We start from the raw sequence: 22,340 nt of genomic DNA, 5'->3' as shown, positions 1-22,340 counted from the left end.
CACTTACAACATTCTGTTCTCTGAGGCCATCAAGCATTTCTTCCTCGGTCAAGTCAATGAAATCTGATTCAGATATCACACCACGGACGGTGTTGAGAGATCGGTGTGCTGTGATTGATACAGGGATTTCCCCGATGGATACTAGGTTGGAAAGTTTTGTATATTGGGCAATGTCTCTGAGTTCAAGGAGCAGGTCACCACTAGGCATTTTAGAGACTTTGTACCCGGGACCCAAGGCATCAGTTAGACTTTTTGACACTAAGAAAGGGGACATCATTCTTGCGGTTTTTTCCGTTTCTTCACAATGAAGAACGTGGAACTTTGGAAATGATTTTGGTTTTTGGAAAAACTCTGCGGCTGCTTCGTTCCGCCCTCTTTTGTGAGGGCGATCTGGTTTGGAAAAAGGGGGAGCCATGAAAAATATGTGTTGTTCGGCCATGGTGCCAGCCACCCACCATGGAGCCCAACGAGGGGACGCGACAGGAACTCGCAAGCGAGCCCTGCCCACGCCAGCTGTACACCCCAACTATAACCTAATATGACTCAACTCGGGATAGTTGGTCACACACGGTTAACCCTCGCCGCCAGGAAAAAGAGGAAAAAACAAAGAAAATAGGAGGAGACAGGAGAGTTGTAAGAAAGAGATAGGAAAGTGAAAGATAGCGGGGAGGACAGGAAAAGGCGACTGCCGATTTCCCCCGGTCGGGTCAGGCCGGAGGTGCCGTCTACAGGAAGCTGGGGCCAAAGTGGTGTGTTGCCTCCGCCGAGGGGCCTTAAGGGTCCAAACGCTCGGCATCGGCTCAACCACCAGGATCCCCTTTTCCCCGGACACGGCGATGCCACGCACGGCTAAGCGCGGATGCTCGGGTCCGTGGTGACGCATTGTTCACCATCATCCCCCTGCGGGGATGTCCCTGCGGATGCTCGGGTTAACCCCGTGGTGTCGCCACTCACCAACGTCTGCATGCTGCAGACGCCTCCCTGCGGGGGGTTCTACGGGTTAATTAAAGCGAAATGACAGAATGCTGAAGCGGCCGCAATCGAGCAACACTAAAAACGAACCATCCAGATGCCGAGTCCTGCCGCTTCGTGCAGTTAGCAACAGTGACAGCGATGGGCGATGATGTTATCATCACGTGACGCATCGCGAAAGAATATCGCTTCATGCGGTTACCACTGTACTCAGGCCCCCTTAACCCTTTCAGGCGGCATTTTTTGTTTTGACTGAAATCAATTATTTTTTCACCTAAGTAGTATATTCAGGCCTCAAGAAAGGGATTTTGTTAGTTTTTGAGCGTGAAAAACCAGCAGGTAAGTTTTGACAACGATGTGGAGAATTCCGCACAGTGTCAGATTTGTTAGAAATAGTAACACCGAAATGTTCTCGTGTGTCAGGTAAACACCCTAGGAATCGTGGAATCACTTTGTGTTTCGAAGATTCACATTACGCTCGAAATTGAGCAAAAACAGCCGATGTTTTCACTCGTGGCAAAATCTGTCTGCACATAAACGGTGGACAAAGTGCTACCTAGCTCACTCTTATTTGAAATATTACTTACTGCACTCGCTATGTACATGGTACAAAAAAAGCAACTTATCTGCAACAAGAAGGGTGCTGAACTTGACTGAAGTAATGAGATCACTCATAAGTGCTGCAGTTTCTCAGAAAAGGCTGTAAGTTTGCCGCTTACACAATTGTGTTCAAAGCGCCTGAAAGGGTTAAGGGCTAGCCACTGCTTTTAGCGCACTGAAGTGAGGACTACCGCCCAGCCAGAGTAAAGAACGATGCAGCAATGTCAGACAAACTCACCAGCCAGCAGAGTCTTCGGGGCACTTGGTGGGGCTGTACCTATCTTGCATCGAGCAGTCCGGCTCGTACCCCCAGCAACTCGTGGCATTGATGAGGTGCTGCAGGAAATTTCAGAGTAAGGAAGCAAGCCTGAGCCAAGAGTTCTCTTCCTGGTATGCCGCCGGCGAAGGCCGTGCTCAGAGTGGAGGGAAAACAACCACGGCTGCCCTAATTGTCAAATCTTGTGAACGAGTACCAAGCTCTGTGAGCATGCCACCAAATGAATGCATTTTCTTGCACACAATCTGGCTCGACTGTACTCCACAACAACTTTTTCTGGAGCCGCCGCGGTGGCTCAGTGGTTAGGGTGCTCGGCTGCTGACCCAAAAGACGCGGGTTCGATCCTGGCCACGGCAATCGAATTTCTTTGGAGGCGAAATTCTAGAGGTCCATGTGCTGTCCGATGAGAATGCACGTTAAAGATCCCCAGGTTGTCGAAATCTCCGGAGCCCTTCACTGCGGCGTCCCTCATAGCCTCAGGCGTTTTGGGACGTTAAACCCCAAAAACCAAACCAAACTTTTTCTGGCAATAGAGCAGAAGTCATGGAGCTGAACATGCCTTTTCTTTCTATGAAGTGGAATATAGTACACAGTTGCATAGTTAATACAGCAAGTTCGGCGTGTTGGTACATATCCTTCAGAAAAAGCAGCGCAAAAAAAATGTAGACAAGTTCAGAAGTGGACGCTGTAAGTTCAGCACCCATCCTTATCATCTCGTCTTTGTCCACGTCCTTTTTGCGTTGCTTTTCCTGAAGGATCAACAGCTGCAGTTTTTAGTTTTCTTTTAAAACATGATGTATTGAGAATATTCATTATTTAAGGCATATTTCAAACATAACTGCCAACTTACAGCTTTTAAAAGGTCAAGAAAAAAAAACAGCTTCCTTGGTTACAATGAATATGCTAGGCAAGAATTTTTACAAGAAGCTTCCACAGATGGCGCCAGTTGCACCAACGACAGACTCAAGGTGCCACGGAGAGACCATCGTGCCAGGTGCCAGGCGGCCAGGTCGACCGTTGTGCAGCCGAACTATTTGGCGGAATGACACAGGTACAGATGCTCCCTCACCCCTGTGGCCTTCCCTGCGTTGCCAGGAAAAGCTGTCACCCAGTATGCATGCAACTACTTTTGGGGCACCCAAAGAGAAACACTGGGAGACAAGATAGGCTGCCACTAACACGGACGCAAAGACACAAAAACACACTTTAATGCCTCATCCTTGCGGAAAGAAGGCTGTCAGCAGAAGCTTGTCAGCAGAGGTGTCAGGCTTTTTTGACAGGTGTCCACCGAGATAAGCCAGACAGTTAGTGCACGGCCCCTCTTTCTTTGTCACACCCTGCCTTTTTGTAAGGTGCAGTTCAGGTGTCCAGCGAGATGACAGAGAATTACTGCCCCATTTCCTTCCCTCAAAAAGCGTTGTGTTCAAAGGGCAACGCATCGCGCTGTTCCATGTGGACTCCCTGGCAACACCACAACATGCTGTCGCGTTCCACTCCTACAGGCAAAGATTAAGCATCATTAATTGGCAGTTAATTAGTATTAAGTCATTAATCAGTAATTAGCCCCAAATTAGTAATCTGTCATTACTTCGTCATCAATTATGTGTGACGTCATCCAGTGGTGACATCACCAGTGCCCCAGAGGCAGTCAAAGTGGTGCAGAAAACGCTCTCCCGTCTACGCACTTTAGACAGTCAAAGTACGCCCTGAATTTTTTAATGTGAAAGGATTTCTTGTCTCATGAGTGGCGCGCACAGGACTTGTCAGCAGAGCGTGTCCACATGAAAATGCCCATTCAAATAAACAAGTTTGTCAGCACTGCGGTTTGAACACAGGCCCTCTGTGTGCCAGGTTGGCACGCAACGCATATGTCATGAAGGGTCGTTGATTCAAGTGTGTTAGAGGGGGACGAAGTGAATGCATTGCAGTGTGTGGGGATGTGTACCGATGACTTGTAACCAGAAGCTGCTGATGTTCAAACGCAAATGCTTTCGCATTTCTCTAATGCAGCAGACTTAAGTGCTCTGCAATTTTTTACATGAAAGGTTACGGAACGACTGTCACTCATCAACATTCGGCACGGACACCTCCAGGCTGACGTCAGTGGAACTGTGGTGCAGGCTGTTCTGGACAGGAAGACTGCCTTGTCAAAGAAACTCACAAAGCAAGTCACAGGCACTGACCCCTCCACCTCCTAATTCGTGACATTGGAAAGGGGCCACATTATAGTCTTTCTCACAGTCAAGCTTTATCCTTCCAAAAGAGGAGACTGGAATGAAAAGCTGATTAGGTATGCTCAACAGTACAATGAGGGTGTTGGTTCTGGCAACTATCAGTAGCATAAAAAACATTCTGTATGGCTGCTGCCCTCCTTAGATCTGCTTAGATCACGTTCTGTTCTTTGTGACACCTACAGTACATCACATTTCACACCCACTGCTGCTATGGCTCAGTTAGCACTGGCTAACAACCTGAAATCTAGGTTCCATGTTTAGGTTTAGGGTTATGGGGGTTTAACGTCCCAAAGTGACTCAGGCTATGACGGACTCCGTAGTGGAGGGCTCCGGAAATTTCGACCACTTGGGGTTCTTTAACTTGCACTGACATTGCACGGTACACGGGCCTCTGGAATTTCATCTCCATTGAAATTTGACCACCGTGGCCGGGATGGAACCCGCATCTTTCGGGTCAGCAGCCGGGCGCCACAACCACTGAGCTACTGCGGCAGCCACCACTAGGTTCCATGTAACATGAATATAGCCAAAAGCAGAAAGGGAGAACCACAGGTCACTCATACTCCATCTCACAAGTTGTTTGCAGCGTTGTGAAGGCCGTGGCAATCTGAGCCAATCAGAATGGCATGCACTGCAAAGCATGTTCTTCCATGCCCCTCAACCTGTGACTGGTGGCTCCATCCCTTGGAAGGAAAATGCACCAGTCTCCACATGTTGTGTGCAGGAGAGACTGCTAACTCAGCAGACAACATGCTTACGAATGGTAGCACACCAGTTCACAGCAGGCCTTCCCAATGCTGTGTTTGTGCAGACTTTCTCTGCTAATTTAACCACTGACTGATGAAACCCTCCGCATACTTTCAAAACACTCTAGTAAAGTACCTTTTCAATTACTACTGCAATAATTGTTTAAAAAGAAAGGTAAAACACTGCGAAAATATGCATTTTGTCATCCTTTGCTGTGATTGGAGGAGAGAGGTCAACCCTTCATAGTGCTGGAAACAACTTGTGAGATGGAAGTATAAGAAACCCCGACACATGACATGTGAAGGTCGTGGGTTTCAATACCACCAGTGGAATGTGGATGTCTTTTCTTGTAACTACTGCGAAGTTTTCTTTTACCTAAATGATTGCGCAAATAATATCCCACCCCCAATTAACAGTACACTAAACAAGATTGACTGGGCTGCTTTACTTTTAACTCTTTTTTAACAAGTGCCACCATACTAAAACAAAACTACACTAAACAAAGTACACATTCCTTTGTGCTCTAATTTGTTTCAATCGCTGCCAGCTTCACTTATATATTGTCACGGCTAGACAGTCGGGACGGCCAGGACACGTTTTACTGTGCAGCGCCAGGCAGCAGCGGACTCCCGAGGGGACCACACAGAAGAAACGACGAAGAAGAAGACACTGCCCGCCACCATGGCTAAGGCTAGCCAGAATAGCGGTTAAGGCAGTTCGGCCGGGAGACAGCGCCACGAGAGTGCCCAGGAATGTGGCATTATACATTCAACCTGACAGTTATGGCCCCCCTCTAGCTTGGCACAGGAGTTACATGTATTGTGCACAGGCCGTTAAGCGCAGAGCTCTAGAAGTTGAAGAAAAAAGTCTAGCATAAAACTGACACACCTGAGTGCCAGGAATGTAGAGCCAATCACCCTCAGTGACTAAAAGACTGTATCAGGACAGTACCCCGTAAGGTGCACAAACAAGAAAAACCATGTGACAGGATGACCGTGTGTGGTGTCCTTGCATCACTGTACTGAGAAATTGGAATGGTAAAGAGATTCGAGTTAAGATTGCCAAAGAGATTTGAGTTAAGTGGGGATCTGGTTTTGAAATTAAAAAAAAATGGCCAAAAATTTGATTTTTTGGTAATTGTTGAATCCACTTGTATGTCTCGTTTTCATGCTGTCCTAAAGATTCAAAGCTGAAATCAACCGAGAAGTACTCTAAAAAAATTGTTTCGTGAATCTCAGCAAATCACAGCACTTTTAACTAAGGCTAAACTTCCAACTCTAACCGAGAGAAAGAGAGATTTGTGCCTAAAATTTTTATATCAGTTAATCAAAGATGATTACAAAGTAGGCATTTCATACATAATCTTCTTTTCTGCAGGATACACTACAAGACAGAGACACACCCTAACAATAAGTCCTTATTCAACTCGCAATAACTGTTTTAAATATTCCTTCTTTCCCAGGACAATTACTGGATGGAATAAGCTCGATAATGATACAGTCTTACTTCCCTCTCCAAATCTTTTTTGCTCACGCCTCGATTCGCGACCTCCAGTTTAAACATTATATGTTTTATTTTTCTGTTTCATTTGATGCTTTGTATACAAGTCCTGATATATATTTCCACCTTGTTGCCTATGAAATGGGTGTCAATGTATTCCACTCTGCTAAAATCCAAGTTGGGATTGCAGTACTTATAAATAAATAAAAAAAAAATCCTTGTCAGATGACCATCAGAAACACCAGCGGCTGTACAAGTTGCAACAAGCAGCACGGATAGACTTCTCTTGAGAAGATGATGGACATCATCAGTTGAGTGGAGCATCAGCTTTTGAGAAATAATAATGTTCCAAGGGCCGGGGGGGTGCATGTACAGCCTTTGCCAAAAGTAACCAGGCCACGGGGTTTGTTTTAGTAGAGCTCTTACAGCACCCCGTCCGCTCTAGTACCTGTGCCACATGGAAAAATTTAATGCCATTAAGTGCTTACTGCCTTAGCTTTTGGTGGCATTCGCACAGTGCCACATGCACAAATCTAATGGCATTAGCCTTACTGCCAGTCGCGACCTACTGAGTTCACCGCAACTCATTCACCCAAGCAATGCGTACTCTCATCACCATTCCACAAGCAGAAAAGCATCCTGCTTTGTAGTAACAATTTCCTATCGATTAGCAAGTGGTTTATTCATAACTTTCACTCAGTTGAGGCATCTCTACTGCATTTTCAATGAGAACGGCAGCATTTTTATGAGAACTTTGGATTGATACTCTCAGCTTGAGTGCTGACACACAGGTTTACGGCTACTTTTTCGACTTGTCAAGCAGAAAAAGTGGCATTTTCTACAAAAGTAATTTTTATATTACATTTGAAGGAATTTAACAAACTATTGTGCACATTGGCACTGTTTAAATCCAGGTAAAATTTTCAACTGCATTGCAGGTGTTATCACCATAGTGACTTTCATATAGTGAAACTAAATGTGGACATGTAGCACCAACTCCGAAAATAATGCCATTAAGAAACTTAAGGTCTTAAGCATTAACTGCCATTTCTTGTGCATGTGTGCGACACAGTTACGCTAAGGAGAACAAAAGGTATGAACACTTGTCTTCACCTTTTTGGTCGGTCTTTAGGGGTGCCATAAGGGCTTCACTGAACAGTTGAGAAGCAAACCCCGCTGACCCGTTACTTTCGGCAAATGCATTACATCTACAAGAAAATGAAAAGTTCCATCTTTTTCCCCTGAAAGTTACGTCCAGGTCATGATATGGTGCAAATGCACCGAGCTAGAAGGCGGCTATCTGGAACAGCAATGCAGCTTTTCCATTCAACGCACCTTTCATACTTAAACACTACACATCTATGTGATTCTCCTCTCCCTGTGTCGCCGTGGTACAACGACACCCTAAGGCCATTGATCTGCACACCTTGTACGGACACGAGGCGTCCTCTCGGCAGCTCCGCGCAGCGGCCGGGTTGTTACGCAAGTATGGTTCCATGTGCTCGTCGGGCAGCCCGACGTCGTACAGCTTACGGCAGGGCCCCGGCGAGTCGGAGGCCGCGATCGCCGCCACAGCAGCCACGAAGAAGCCTGCGCGGGGACCACGCAGAACGTAGGCACGAAGATCACTCGACGTCGTCGGTTAAACGAGCAGTGTTATGTAAACAAGGCGATGCACGACTTTTGCACACCGCATGGAAAAAGAAAAAGCACCATAAACTTGCCGAACGAAACACGGCAAGGACAGTAAGATATGTGCATTCTGTCTAGTCTCAATAATAAGTATTCGCTCCTATTACCAAACGGTCGTGAATCAACTCGGACTCGTTCTGCTGCGTGCGCACTACCACGATCGCACGAAAAGATCGGAATGTAAAACTATAAAAGCATCTCTTCGTACACAAGGCAAGAGGTAGCAGAAGGCTGAAACAATTGACAGGGCACCACAAAGAGCTACAATAATTTAAAAACATGGAAAAGGTCGCCACGGATCTTTTTGTTCACTGTCGCCGCAGCAGGCGCAGTATATTGACGCTTATCACGATCGCTTTCGCACGAGTCAATGCGCCGAACAGGTTTTCGGCTCGTCCAGTCCGAGTTGGGACGCCAATCTCGGAGAAAATACGTTGAATGTCGCCGATGACAGCTGCAACAAAGTGATCGCAAGCTTCAGCTTGTGACCAAGACCTGTCAAACATCTTCAGCGAGGCTCAACGAGTTCCAGCTGACGAAACAAGGAGCGGTAAGCACTCCTCGCGAACTGTCAACTCGAGGCCGACCTGTCAGTCGTCGAAACAAAATATCCACCACTCACGGTAGATGAGATGCATGTTGGATGGAGAGTACATCAGCTGATCTTGCTCATACACTTCATTTCGTGATATGAAAAAGGGCCTTGGCAATAATAGAAACTTTTTTTCCGCCGGCTGCACCTCACATGCCGGTCCCATGCATGTCCCATGCTTCCTATGCTGTCTGCTTCTCCGCTTGACAGGTGCCTTGTTGCCAGACTGCAAATCTTCCATGGCTATTTCGTTCTACGCTAACTCCGAAAGGCGCACGAAGCTTTCGCTTTGACGAAAGATGCCCGCACCACAAAATTTTAGCGATGGAATTCGCTACATTTTCAGACTGCTCCCGTGAACTGCTAGGCTTAGCGAGTAAGCACTGTTTGGTCGCCATGGAGATGACTTGGTGGGACTTTCGAATGGGGCTTCCCGCCTCAGTAATTAAGGAGAACGAGGCATTCACCTTTTGTTAATAAATAATTTTTCAGTTTATTAGAAATTACGATTCGAATTAGAGATAAATAAAAGTCTTTAATTTACCTTCAGTAGTTGCTTCAGTTTTGAGCCGGTGCGGCGCTACGAGCAAAAGCGTGGTCATCCACGTGCAAGACCTACTGAACTACGCGTAAGGCTAAATGGAGAAAGACGATCCTCATGTCACGTGACTTTTAATGACGTCACAAAAAAATGGCGTTTGTTTAGGTACATTTCTGGGTACTTTTTGTTGCAAAATTAGGTAAAAATGGCGTCGCAAAATTTTGAAACGTCCCTAGCCATAGTTTCTAGGTCGCTGGCGTCTCCACGGTTGCCACGGTGACCATCGCTGTCATCGCCAACGCCACGGTGGTTTGTTGACATGGCTGCGATGGCTGTTCACCGCGCGGTGCATTGACGCGTGGAGTAAGTGCTGCCGTGAAAGTCATCAAAGGTTGGTGCAATGGCGAGTAATATTGACCGCGCTAACGTCCGGACTTGTACCCCAGTGCCCTAGTGTTGTCTTTATTATGCAAGTTTGCAGTGCGACCTGTTCCAGCCGTGGTATGATATCGGAAGCCCCTAGAGACGTTTTGCAAGGCGGTGCTTGACTGAATTTGAGGTCACTTCAGTTCTCTTCGGCACCTTTCGGTATTGTATCTCGTGTTTGAACATTGCCTCCTCTAGAAGGAGGCAATGGTTTGAAGCATTGGATGAGTGTCGAAAATTATGTTTCCTTGTGTTGCGCGTAACTGATTCTGACCTGTACGTACTGATAGGATGAGCTCGTATGCATAAAAATGGTGGATACTGCGAGCCATTTGGCAGTTGCGGTACATATAAACTATGTTCCTGGAGTCCTGCATGTATACCCACCGGCGACAAGCTATGCTAAAAAAAAATTAAAATGCGGAAGGAAGGCGGACTGGACGTACTACACGCTAGCCTTTGAAAGGACAACACATCTTCCGTCTTAATGTTTAATATGCCTGCAGTGTCTACCCACCAACTAGCCAAGCTGTAATGGATTACTTCGCGTTGACACCCATGTTGCGCAAAGCACACGTAGGCCACAGCTGCTTTGTACGACGCCGTAACGTTGCCCACGGAGAGACTTAACGCGACGCATCGTGCCACATGAACTATGATCCGTACGCCTCTTTCTTCGCTGATAGGCGTTTAGCGAATGTCGTAGTATGGTCACACCACCGAACCTTTGAATATGTAGAAAGCTGCTTTTCTTTTATCTATTTGGTGAAGTGTTTTTATACTCATTAAGTAGAACGTGTGGTTCTTGGTGTATTTCTTGTAACGTTCAGCATTGGAATAAAGCCAGACAAGGCCGAAGCTTGTTTTGCTTGCTCTGTCATTTCTGTAATGGTTTGTGATGAAGTGGGAGGCTTGACTTAGGCTTTCAGCATCCGCGTAGCCAGTGTGGCCCTTGGGTTTGTTTGGGAACGATGTTGGGTTATTGCGGTGTAAGTAAAACACAACACAGAGAGAAACGTAAACACTCGGGATGATCGGTTTCTTGCACTTTCTGTGTGTTACATTTTCTGAGCTTCAATTTCTAGACGCCATGAATGCATTCCAAATTTCACAGCTAGCTGTTTTTTCTGCTGCACCAGTTAGTGAAAACACAGACTGATGGGCAAGTTGGTATGACATAATAAGGCAAAAACAGCACACCTGCATAAGGAAGATGCTGCGTTTTGTCTCATCTTCCTTCATCCTTGTGCAGGTGCACTGTTTTAGCCTTATTAGTAAAAGTATGTTGTACAGGGACGTTGGATGCCATGCATGCCGTAATGCGCTGCGTTAACTTTGTGCTAGCATTTGTAGCTAGAAGGGTTTCTTTTTGACATTAGCATTGTATAAGTGAATATAATTTGTGCGCATACATGAATAGCATGCTGGCTTGGCCTTGTAGGCCACTGCATCATTATGAAGTGTATGAGGTGTCACATTAATTGCACGCCTGCTTTTACTGCACGTTGCCAGTTTTGAGGGAAAAATCTGTTTTGTGTGGAGTCAGCAGTGACTAGGCAAGCGACCTTTAAATGCAAATAAGCTTGCTCCATAGATGGTAGCTCTGTGGGGCAATGGACACACACAAAAAAAAAAAGAGTAGCCATGACCTTTCAATATAAAGTGAAGAAGCAGCATAAACCAAACATCAACACGTCATGCATGTGACATGCTTCTCTGCATACAGTGAAGAGCTTAAAAATGCATGAAATGTAAACATGGCTTGTCTACTTATATTTGGTTGTTCCTTTTAGAGGGAAGCATGTTGACAAATTTTTCTCTGCTTTATGGCAAACGTCTAAAGGAGTGTGAGATTTCAGTAAGGAAACATTTACAGTTGGCCACATAAGTTTGAGGTATTCAAATTAGAAGGTCTGAAAAAGCTGTGTGCCTTTTCTTTCTAGCTGCATTCTAATTTTCATTCTTCGCTTGCCATGCTGCTGAATGGGTGGGTCTGCTGGTTCCTGAATTACTGTTTTTGTAATGTGCACAGTCAGAACATATGTATATCACGAGTATTAGGCAACATATTTAAAAGCACAATGTGAAAAGAGCTTGTGGATACATTTTTGAAGGTTGGCAGCTCAGTTCGCTGATATGTTTAGGTGCTTTTTATATTGTCAAGGCCCAGTAGGTATTAAAGGAGTAGAGACAACAAAATTTTAGTTGTTTCTTTCGGTTAGAATGATGCGCAGTACTTTAGAAAGACTAGACAGCTGCATGGATTGCGACAAGAGGCAATATATTTATAATTGCATTTTTTCTCTCGCACTGCTGTAGCTTAAACAACCGAACGACGACTGTGATGTCAGGGATGTGTTCAGGTCATGTGAGGCATACAAAGACAGCAGTATTATTGCAGCTTTGTTCACTGTTATTTGCATCAACTCGTACACAAACCTGTCTAAGAGTTGGAGTCACATAAAGTGAACAGGCAGCGATTATATCTCTTTTTGCATGCCTCATGTGACCTGAACATGTATCTGACTTCAGAGCAGTCATTCGGCTGTTAAAAACCGAAACCAGATGACACGAGAAAAAAAATTCAATGGTAAATTATTTAGCTGACAAAGTTAAAATCCACATGGTGGCTTGTGTACAGCATTGCCTAGTGCATCAGTGTAAAGAGAAATGCGCATCCAAAAATTTGGTTTCTCTACTCCATTAAAGATGTAGCCCATGACATGTTTGTGGCAGACCTTTGAGTTCATCATTCTTTTATGAGAGTTGTGAAACTGGCTCACTAGAGTGTAGCATATCAGGAGTCAGAGTGTTACTGGAGTAACTGACCTCATGGTGATTAAAATAGAAGAAAACTAGTTGAGTCCACAAAGAATGAGGTGCTCCTTTCAGAAGCAGAGCTGCTGTGAAGAATGTTCTATGAAAAGACAACCATCAGCTCATTGCTACATTTCAGTTTATTATTTTCTTGAAGACCTAGTAACGGGTATTACAGAAATGATAAGAGGTACGTTACAGAAATAATTGGTACCTGCATATTAGCATGACAAGGGGTGACTAATAAAATTTTTGTAGGGGTCTATAGAATTTTGCCTCCATCGAAACGCGACCGCCACAGCCTGGATCGAACCCAGGTCTTTCGGGTCAACAGCCAAGCACCATAACCTCTGAGGCACCGCGGCGGCCAGTGATTTTCTATTACTGGCCCTCGGTACGGTGGGTTCACGGTTTTGCGGTAGAAATGTTATTGGTGTATGCCTGTTGTGCATATATTGGCTGAATATTTTTGTTCAAAGTAGTGCAAAATTTGTGAGTTCTTTTTTCTCTTAGAATCCACAATTCATACTGTGGCAGCTGTTACACTTGTATGACACCTTGATAAAACTAGCCGAAAATTATAAGCTTAAGTGTGTAGCAAACCAAGAAGGGCATGGGACAATTATAGTAATTTAGATGGAGTGGGGAAGTTGTCTATTGTTAATTTTTAGATTGCAGATTTAGTAAAAGTAGACGATACCTAGGCAACATGTAAGACATAAAGCAGAGACCTGGACTTTTGGTTGCTTATAATGTGGTCAGCCGTTGCCCCGCTGCAATGGCTGAGTGGTTAGGGTGCCCGCTGCTGTTCCCAAGGACGGGTTCGATCCCAGTTGCGCCAGCTGCCTATCAGTGGAGGCGAAATGCTAGGCGCCTGTGTACTGAGTGACATCAGTGCTCGATAAAGAGCGCCATGTGGTCAAAATTAATCCGTAGCGCTGCACTATGGCGTTCCTCATAACCCATGTTGCCTTCGGACGTTAAACCCCATATTCTATACCATACCATAACTTTGACGTGTTCTGTGTGCTTGACCATTTAAGCTGCAGTAATTGCTGAGCACTTGTTGAGTTTTCATGAGTATTTTTATGTGTAAATGCACAATGTGTGACGGGGTGCATATCGACAATTACATATGCATGGCACTCATGCTAAGACTGGCGTGCATGTGAATATTCGTGTCCATCGTGCAAATAAACGGAAGTTGCATAAATAGTGAACTAAATGTAGTGTCAAAATGTCTGTGAAAAAAAGATTGTCATGTTTGCATGTGCTGTTGAGTCATTTTGATTGTAATGGCAAGCGTGGTTACGTTCAAGATTGCAGCAATATCTCGGCACATTATGATTTTGAATGGTAAAATTTTGTCTGTCTTGCATCCGTTGCAGTTTCAAGTAAGGTGGACGCACACAGTGTCAACATTGCTGCCAACATGATTTGTGTGAATGGCTTTATTGTACACTGTTGGGAGTAAGGCTTCTAGTCCATCCGAAGTGCTCTGATGAAAAATACCATTTATAATGGTACTTGTGGTTCTTTCATGTCATTAAAACTAAACTCAAATAATAAATAATGTGAGTTTGAGCTGCATAAGTGAAAGTTATGTGACCGCTTTGTTCATGACAGTACATTTGGTTCGGTTCAATCCGCTACAATGATAGAAGACCGTTCTGCTTTGAAACAGCAAATTGACATGCATTCAAGCTTGGGATGAGCAGCAAGAGAGAAAGCGTACATATTGTTGACGATGCAATGTTGACCCTTAAGTGCCCCTGTTACGTTTTCAGTTTTCTTGCCTTAATTTTGTTATGGTCGCACTGGGCGACCAGATTTAGAAAACTGCCAAAAAATAGTCGCACGTCCTAGCTTTAGTCAAAACCAAGGAAAAGAAAACATGCATATTTATATTTTTGTTTTATTTGTATGAATCAATTTTATTGGCGTTTCCTTTGAATGAGTGTGTTGATTTTCGTCAACTGCATAAATGACTTTCTTATTTATGTTGCAATTTTTAACGTTTAATGCTTTTTTTTTCTAGTTTATTGCTGGTTTCGGCTATTTGTATTTAATTTTCTTTGAGGGAGCGCGCGATGATGATGATGCTAGCGCTCTTACAGCGCCCCCTACAGTCAGTTAGCAAAGAAGAAAAAAAACAACATGGCGGTTGTTTACGTACGTTTGAATCGCGGTCGGCGGCTGTTGCGAGTGAAGTATTCGTCGGTGTCTCGTCTTTGTGGCGTGTGTAGTTCTTTAAATTTGCCCCCTTTTTTGTTTGTGACCAGTAGACCGCCTATGGAGTGTGTGTTTACCTCCCATGCGTCCCTAAAGGTGAGTGAGCAGGACGCAAGCCCGCGCCGTCCAGTACTGGCGTCCCTGATCTGGGTGTTTCCAGCTCATTCTGGAAAATATCTGTGCATATAACTCTTGTTATAATCATCACGATGCAGTGCGTGGGCTGTGATATGTCGTCGCATTGACTTTCTCATGATGCAAGGGTTGGAGAACATTGCAGCATGTCGTTTCCAGCCCGCCTTCGATCCTTCAAGACACTGATCTGGACACCAAATGGCGACAGTACCAGTTGACGACTGTTGTGGGTGCGAGGTGGCGTAGATCTGCTAGATCACAGAGAGAATCAATTGCCGGCAGAATAATCGCAAGACTAACCCACCTGTGGCTCGCAACCACCTCAGTGGACTGGAAAATGCTCGGGACAGAGCGAAGCAATAAAGCTGCAATAAAGCTGCACGGTGCGAACGCTAGATACGTTGCTTACGTCTCATGTTGTACCTATCTGAATTGAGTGTTCAGGAATGCACTGCCAGTGTGTACTTCTGCTCTTGGGACCGAGTCGTCCTTCATGGCGCAGAGTGTGCACTGAACGCATGTGCATACGCTGGGCGGCGCACCTTAAAAATAAAATTGTTTCCATGTTCACTGCATGTTTTCAAAGGCACATGAGTTCTAAGGTAATCCTCCGAGTTCTCGTTCTGCTGGTATAGTCATATTTGGTCTGTGCAATCAATGACTCTGTGCCCACATACTGTCAAAAAGCAAGATTTGTCAGATCTTTGTCAGCCAGAGATGATGTGCTGGCATGCATAAATTGATATATAGCATCGTAATAGTGTGACACTGAACACTTTATTAAGATGTAATAGCAAGTAATTTCGATGTTTGTGTAAGCCAGTGTATTTGCCTTCATTGAAAAAGATATTCAAGGAAGTGTTTTGGTGTTCGTATGAGGCGGGACAGAACTTGTGTACAAAGTATGTGATAGCCAAGTGCTCAGGGCGAAATGTCACCTATCACTGCCTCTCGCCGGGGCAGGTGGCTCTCTGGAATTCTTTACTTCAGCATACTGCAAAACTAAAACATGTGAAGAGCTGCGCTCAAATTTCGCTTTACCGACTGTAGTTATTGGCTGTCGTCTTTTTTTTTTTGCACGTGGTTTACTGCTGATACAATAACACACATGGCTCAGTCTGTGCATTGTACTGTGTGCTACTTACTGCATGCAATGTGCAATGCTTCAAAAGCAAGGGTTCGGGCAAGTTGTTTGTTCTAGTTAAGGTTGGTCGCCGAACAGAAAGGGACGACACGGGAACCAGACACACAGCACCGACTATCGAGATTTCTGTCAGTGCTGCGTGTCCGGTTCTCATGTTCATGCTGTCTTTATTTCTTTGTAATGTGGCCAACCTTAGCTTCAAAAGCAGTCTTCGCACTATGTATAGGGAGAGTGCACAGAGAGGGCCTGGTAATAAGCGTGTTCATTTTGTGCTCGTGTCTGTGTACAGCACCTGGTGCTAACTGCTCGCTATACTGCACATTTAAATTTAGGTGCCAAATGTACTTCCTTGTGATGCAGTGTGTGCACACCAGGGAACGATCTCGCATTTTGCATGGTGCAGCGAGTACCCTTCTCCTTAACATGTAACAAACTGTAGCTGCCTTTCAAAAATATCATTTTAGTGCATCAGCATCAGAACCCCCTATGTTGGAATAATCCGTCGGTCTGAAGCCTCAGGTGACAGAGTGGAGGGAGTGAAATCCACCTTCACGAAATTGCAGGGAAGAGGGAAGAAGAGAGGGCGGGAGGAGGCGGTTGGCAAGCGGTTGAAAATCTGAGTCGAAGGGTGGAGAGAGTTTATGTGTCACTGATGGATGGGATTTCATCGGGTGAGTGGAGTGGGGGTGTCACGTAGTGACTGATGGTACCCATTCGTACAGTCTTACCCTGTCAGTGGCTGCTCGGTCCGGCAGGAACATAATGCTAACTTTGGCTTATGGGGTTTAACGTCCCAAAGCGACTCAGGCTATGAGGGGCGCCACAGTGGAGGGATCCAGTAATTTCGACCAACAGTGGCCCTTAACGTGCTCCGACATCGCACAGCATCTGGGCCTGTAGTGTGTCACCATCGGAATACAACTGCCGCAGCCGGGATCATACCAGCGTCTAATGGAATTTGTTTAATTTTGTCGTTACACTCACAGTAAGATTAGTCTTTCCCACTTACAAGTTGTATTTAATGTCAGAGTCCAAGGAAGGGCAGCTTTCCAAAGCCACAGCTGGGCTTGTACGGCGTAATTAAGCAGCATTAACATCCTTTAGAATCAATTAACGTGTTTGTACTATGATTACACAATGGACACGGTATTTATCAAGGCAAACAATGGCAGCGTATATATGCCTGCAAATGTTTAAATCAAGAATAGTATCTGCTAGCTTATTAAAAATATATCATTTATAAAAATGACCGTCCAACTTCTCAGAAGTACCAAATCTGTGGAGAAATACAAATTGCAGATTGCCAATATGCCTAGGAAAATACATTTTGGCTGTCAAAAAAGGATTAGGAGCACTTTATTATTAATTACGCGAGGATTGTGGAGAGATGGGTCGGGTCACACCCAATAGTGCAAAACATGAACCCTTAGAAAAGATGCGAAGTTGTGGCGCCTATGCACTCATATGCTGTGCATAATGGGCTGCCTTGCATTACCATAACCTGTCCAGGTAGACTGCCACAAGTCAATAAAAATCTCCGATATATACAACCGCAGTTTTCAGTTAGGTAGACATTTTATTTGCGACATTCTTAATCTAGCTGGCAGGCTATCACCAGCCCGAGGTGAATGTGACGTGCAGGATGAAGTGGGTGCCATATCTGGATACTGGAGTAAATGTGATGTGATGAGCCTTGGGAGCATTCCTCTTCACATGGCGCCAGGCAGTCTTGCGGCCACATAATACGGCTGACAGTGCTTCATTCTGTAACATGTAATACCGCAGTTACTTGCATCATGGATGCAGTTTCTTGTGGGAAAAAATTAGAATGGTAAGTTTGGTGCATTTATTACATGGTGTAAACCATGGTGTGGTCAGTTGAACTTTCCCCAGATTTTGATGATTGATGTAGGGAAAGCATTTATTATGCAAATGCATCCATTATTTAAGTAAATATGGTGTACAGAAACCTGGAATGGAAACAGAAATCAGCATCTGCAGGATTGAAACAAATTCCTAAGAACTTTGCCACAGCACCATACCCATGACTGCCAAGCCACATTTTAGCCCCTAGCCTTTCACTCTACACTGTCCTTAATCTGTTCATTCCCAATGGGCCAGACATGAGGCCGTATGGCACTCGGGTATCCGTATCTGCCTATATGGACATGCCACGTTGTCTACTACACAGCTTTTTAAACACTTGTAGCAACAGAGTCAGTTTTCTGAGAAGTATGAAACTTTGTTGCAATTAGTTTTATGACACACCCAGCACATTAACAGGCATTCTAGCCAAATTATAATTTCATTGCAGTTGGGTTTTGAAGCATTTTTCATTAATGAGTAAAAAGGAAATGACATTAACTGGGCACTATATGTTTCATCTAAGCTGCCTTCTCGACAAATAGGGGCATTTTAGAATTTCTAGGCAACAAAATTGGCACAGTGTTCCCATCACACAACAGAAGGCTCATTGCTTGGAAGGCTGGTGGAGAGACACTGTGTAAGAGCCAAGCAAGTTCAGTTATGAAGTGCTTTATGATGTGAGGGAAGGCTATTCACGGCTGTTTCTACCATGGCAATATAAGTTCGTGTCACAAATTGCACCAGCAATGCTCTGAAAAATGAGTAATACTGTTTTTCTGTTGCAGCAGTATTCTCTTTGCAAAATAAGATGAATAGTAGTTTGCGCTGCAGCTTTCAGTGTGCAAGATGACAGCTACGGCTTAGCCTTTTGTCAAGAATACTTTTTCTCATATGCATTGCAGAACTGTAGAACCACATATTGTCAACTGTCCTAAAAGGCAAGGTGTGTTGCTGGGCGAGTTGGTTGGGGTACATCTTGAGAAAAACAGCGCTTGCAGACAAAGGAAACAAGAAGGACACACAACTGCGCTGTTTTTTTTTGTGTGTCCTTCTTGTTCTGGTCCTTTGTCTGCAAGCGCTGTTTTTCTCAAGATGTCCTAAAAGGGCGGTGCACTGTGACAGCACGACGCAACAAAGAGGAATGCAGCATGGAGCGACACTTCATACTAATTTTATTGAAGAGCGCATGCCTCTATGAGTGCATCACATGCAGACAAAATGAAATCAAGCAGGGATGACGAAGAAATAAAATTATAGTGAATGCAAGGCAGGTATGAACAAGAAAATGAATGCACTAATTTCCCAAAGATGAAAAATGTTTGCCAATTGTCAGAAGTTCTCTGTTGAGCAGTGCCAGAGAGGGCGTACTCACACAAGCAGATTCTGAGTAGGGAACGTGGGGCCTGAAATATCTCAATTTCTTAATTGTCGGGTTTAACATTCGGGAGCGACACATGGGCTATGAGGGACACCATAATGGAGGTCTCTGGATTAATTTACACCACCTGGGGCCCTTTAATGCACGCTGACTTTGCACAGCACATGGCCATCTTTGTATTTTGCCTCCACTGAAATGTGGCCGCCATGGCCGGATCAAACCCACAGCCTTCGGGTAAGCAGTCTAAGAATGCCAGAGCCACTGAGGCGCCGTGGCGGGATGAGTTCTCCATTCCTAGGAGGAAAGTTTCGGGAAAAAGGAATGACTAGAAAAGAAATACCAGAGGCCTGTAGTGCACCCTCAATGGTGCTGCTTGATATGGGATATGATGGCGCACCTTTCTCATGACCATGTGGGCTTCAAGAAAATTAGCAAATGGCACTCCTCTTCCCTGCTGTGTCTTGAGCTTGCTATGCTAAAGCACTTTGTCAGAATAGCCTGCCAACTAGCTCATAACATAATCCTAATCCCTCACCTGAAATCTGCCATCTTCAGCTGGCAGGGCCTACAAACGCCAGCACAGTCAGATGCTACTTTCTGGCTGCTGTGCATCTGGCACAAGTGTAGCTCCATTATAGCAACAGCATGCATGTGCTTGCACATGTGCACATGCGTTGCATGGTCAACACGTACATGTGTACATGTTGTGGCAAGCCTCGCACTGCTCACTATGAAGCTCGCAGCCACTGCACGATTTGCTAGTTCTTTCCACTGTGTGCTTGAAGTTCACCAAACTTTGTGACTTTACATGCCACTGGCCATCTCCCACTCTCTCAGTACTGGACTTAGAAAGCTCAATCCCCACTTTACGCTTCCTAAATAGGGCAGATTTGCGGTGGTCTGCTCCTCCTTTGACACCTGTTGTAAAGTTTTTCGGATGTGAAATTGAAGAGTACTTTGATTAATGTATTCAATCACCCATTTACCTAGCCACCAAAGTGAGAGTACTTCAGTGCCTTGTGCATTGACTCCAAGTGATTATTTTTTGTTAATCCAATGTACTGCCTATAGCAGTAAGCCCACTGACATGCCCTCATTGAGTATGTTTTCTCAAAATTTCTGACGAAGCCAAAGGCAATTAAGCTGATGCTCTTTGGAGTGGATACCAAGAAGTGCAGAGAGCAACTGTTGAGAGTCAGTCTCATCTGTACACTTCATCAGAGTGTGCAGCATGTCCCTTGTTGTACTCCTGCAGTCCTTGTTTGTGACTGTATTCAGGTGCGTGCTCCAGTTGTGTAGCACCTGCCAGCTGCAAAGCAGTCGACTCCTCAAGGGACCCATCACCTGCTCCCATGCACTGCCATAAACAGGGGCATCATCAGACATAAATACCTGACATGGTATTGTGTTTTTTCTTTGATGGCCTCGAAAAACCTCACCACAGTGCCCGTGTTCACCCTTTTTGAAATCAAGTAGGCACACGGGATACCAAAGGCATCTTGAGAAATTGTAAGCAGGGTTGTCAGTTGGAATTAGTACTTATTTATGCCATGGGTGGAGTCAATGCACAGTTTCGCTGCCCCCAATTCATAAAGGAGCTCTCGTTGTGGGAACGTCATTAATGCTCGCTCAAAGTCACCATCATGTCTGTTGGGGTCACCCTTCTTCCTGTAATACAACAGTGGCGACTCATTTTCTTCCCTCCTTTCTTCGACCCATAATTCAACACTCTTAAAATTGTCTGCATCTCTCTGCTCTGTTTTGCCAATCCTAAACTTATCTGCAATGTTACGGAGGTCCTTAGTGGTCACAAGTTGCATCCGTGGGCTTGATCCACTTGTACCTGCTCGGATGTTGTGCACAATGGTTTTTTCTGGCACTCCTTCTGCTAACCGGCCTGAAAATGGTACAGAAAAAAACTGTTAACATCTCTGGTGGTTCATCTGCCTACAGCCATGTAATAAAGTGACAAATACTTCTGGTCGGATTCCTTCGTCTTGCACTTTGTTCCTTTTCACAGGTGACACACAGTTCATCTTACTTTCATTTCACTTTTGTGGCACTGCAAAGCACACGACAAAATGGTTGTTTCAAAGGCAGATGGACTTTATTTTTATGAGCTTGAGTGTTTAAACTTGCATACTGCAATGCAAAACAGGGAAGTTATATACAGCGTGTTATAAATGCAGAATATAACAGCACTGAAAATGTGGACAAGAAAAGAATAAGGACGTGTGCTTCTCATCCTATCCCATTTCATTCTGCATATTCAAAAAATGCACCAATTCGCCTGACAGCAACCGTTAAAGGAGTAGGGACACCAAATTTTTGAACGCGATCTTTGTTTCTTTGGACTTTTGCACAAGACAATAGTGTACACGAGTCACAATGTAGAATTCACTTACGCCAGGTGAGTAATTTCTAAGTGAATATTTTTCTCATGCTGTTTCAGTTTCAACACCTAAATGACTGCTGCTAAGTCAGAGACAATTGGAGGGCATGCCAGTCATACATAAACTGAAATATAAATGCTGCTTGTTCGTTTTTTTTTTTTTTTGCGATTTCAACTCTTGTGCAGGTTTGTGTTTTATATTAGTGGTTTTTCAGGAAAGGTTGTTGTTGTTGTTGTTGTGTTGGGTTTATTGGCGCATAAGCAGCTAAGGCTATCATGCGCCAAGAACAAGGTATGGAAAAAATATGCTTGAGCAGAGTTTGAAAACAAAGTGGATAAAAACGTTGGTGTAAAGGGCCTAAAAGTTATTTTACTAACTAGCTGATAAAAGACAAGAATTTTAAAAATGTCTGATAGAGAAACTTTTAAAGGTTGGGTTACCTCCGCAGACATCCTTGGCTCGGCAAGGATTTCGAGGCTCCCAACAACTCAGAAAAAGACCTCAGCTTCCTTCTCATGATTGAGAAAGCGGCTGAGGTGTATAACTGTATGCAGTGAAGAACAGGGTGAGTAAATTAGAGTTGATGAAGAATACTGGCTTCCCTTAAAAAGCTAAAAACACAGGGTATACTGACAAGTGCATCTTCGCCTAAAATCAATGCTGGATGAAAAGGAATGTGTTCTTTGTAAAAGGTAGTAAAATGTTTTTTTCTTAGTGATTCAAGTTCTGTACATGAGAATAATATGTGGTTTATTGTTAGATCATCTCCGCACTTTTCACAAAGAGGTTGGTCT

General features: G+C 44.6%; 1 protein-coding gene and 1 long non-coding RNA gene across 2 annotated transcripts in view; both read right to left on the bottom strand.

The window, feature by feature from the left end:
- The window catches only part of Eogt (EGF-domain O-GlcNAc transferase), an 87,405-nt gene extending 78,628 nt beyond the window's left edge, over positions 1-8,777 (bottom strand). Inside the window, exons 1-3 of the mRNA XM_089553426.1 lie at positions 8,645-8,777; positions 7,757-7,920; positions 1,811-1,908 (exon numbers count right to left, since the gene is read on the bottom strand). Of these exons, the coding sequence (XP_089409552.1) occupies positions 1,811-1,908; positions 7,757-7,920; positions 8,645-8,678 (296 nt within the window). The 5' untranslated portion in view covers positions 8,679-8,777. The remainder of the gene's footprint in view (positions 1-1,810; positions 1,909-7,756; positions 7,921-8,644) is intronic.
- An 8,964-nt stretch (positions 8,778-17,741) lies between these two features.
- On the bottom strand, positions 17,742-21,725 carry LOC149337414 (uncharacterized). The gene is made up of 2 exons (XR_016284402.1): positions 21,130-21,725; positions 17,742-21,050 (listed from the first exon to the last, which is right to left on the bottom strand). It is a non-coding gene; the product is annotated as an uncharacterized LOC149337414 (long non-coding RNA).
- Between the last annotated feature and the right edge of the window lie 615 nt (positions 21,726-22,340).

This window comes from Amblyomma mixtum, chromosome 7, assembly GCF_055824585.1.
Source record: "Amblyomma mixtum isolate Tamu chromosome 7, ASM5582458v1, whole genome shotgun sequence".
Taxonomy (NCBI): Eukaryota; Metazoa; Arthropoda; class Arachnida; order Ixodida; family Ixodidae; genus Amblyomma; species Amblyomma mixtum.
This window is presented reverse-complemented; position numbering and strand designations above follow the sequence as displayed.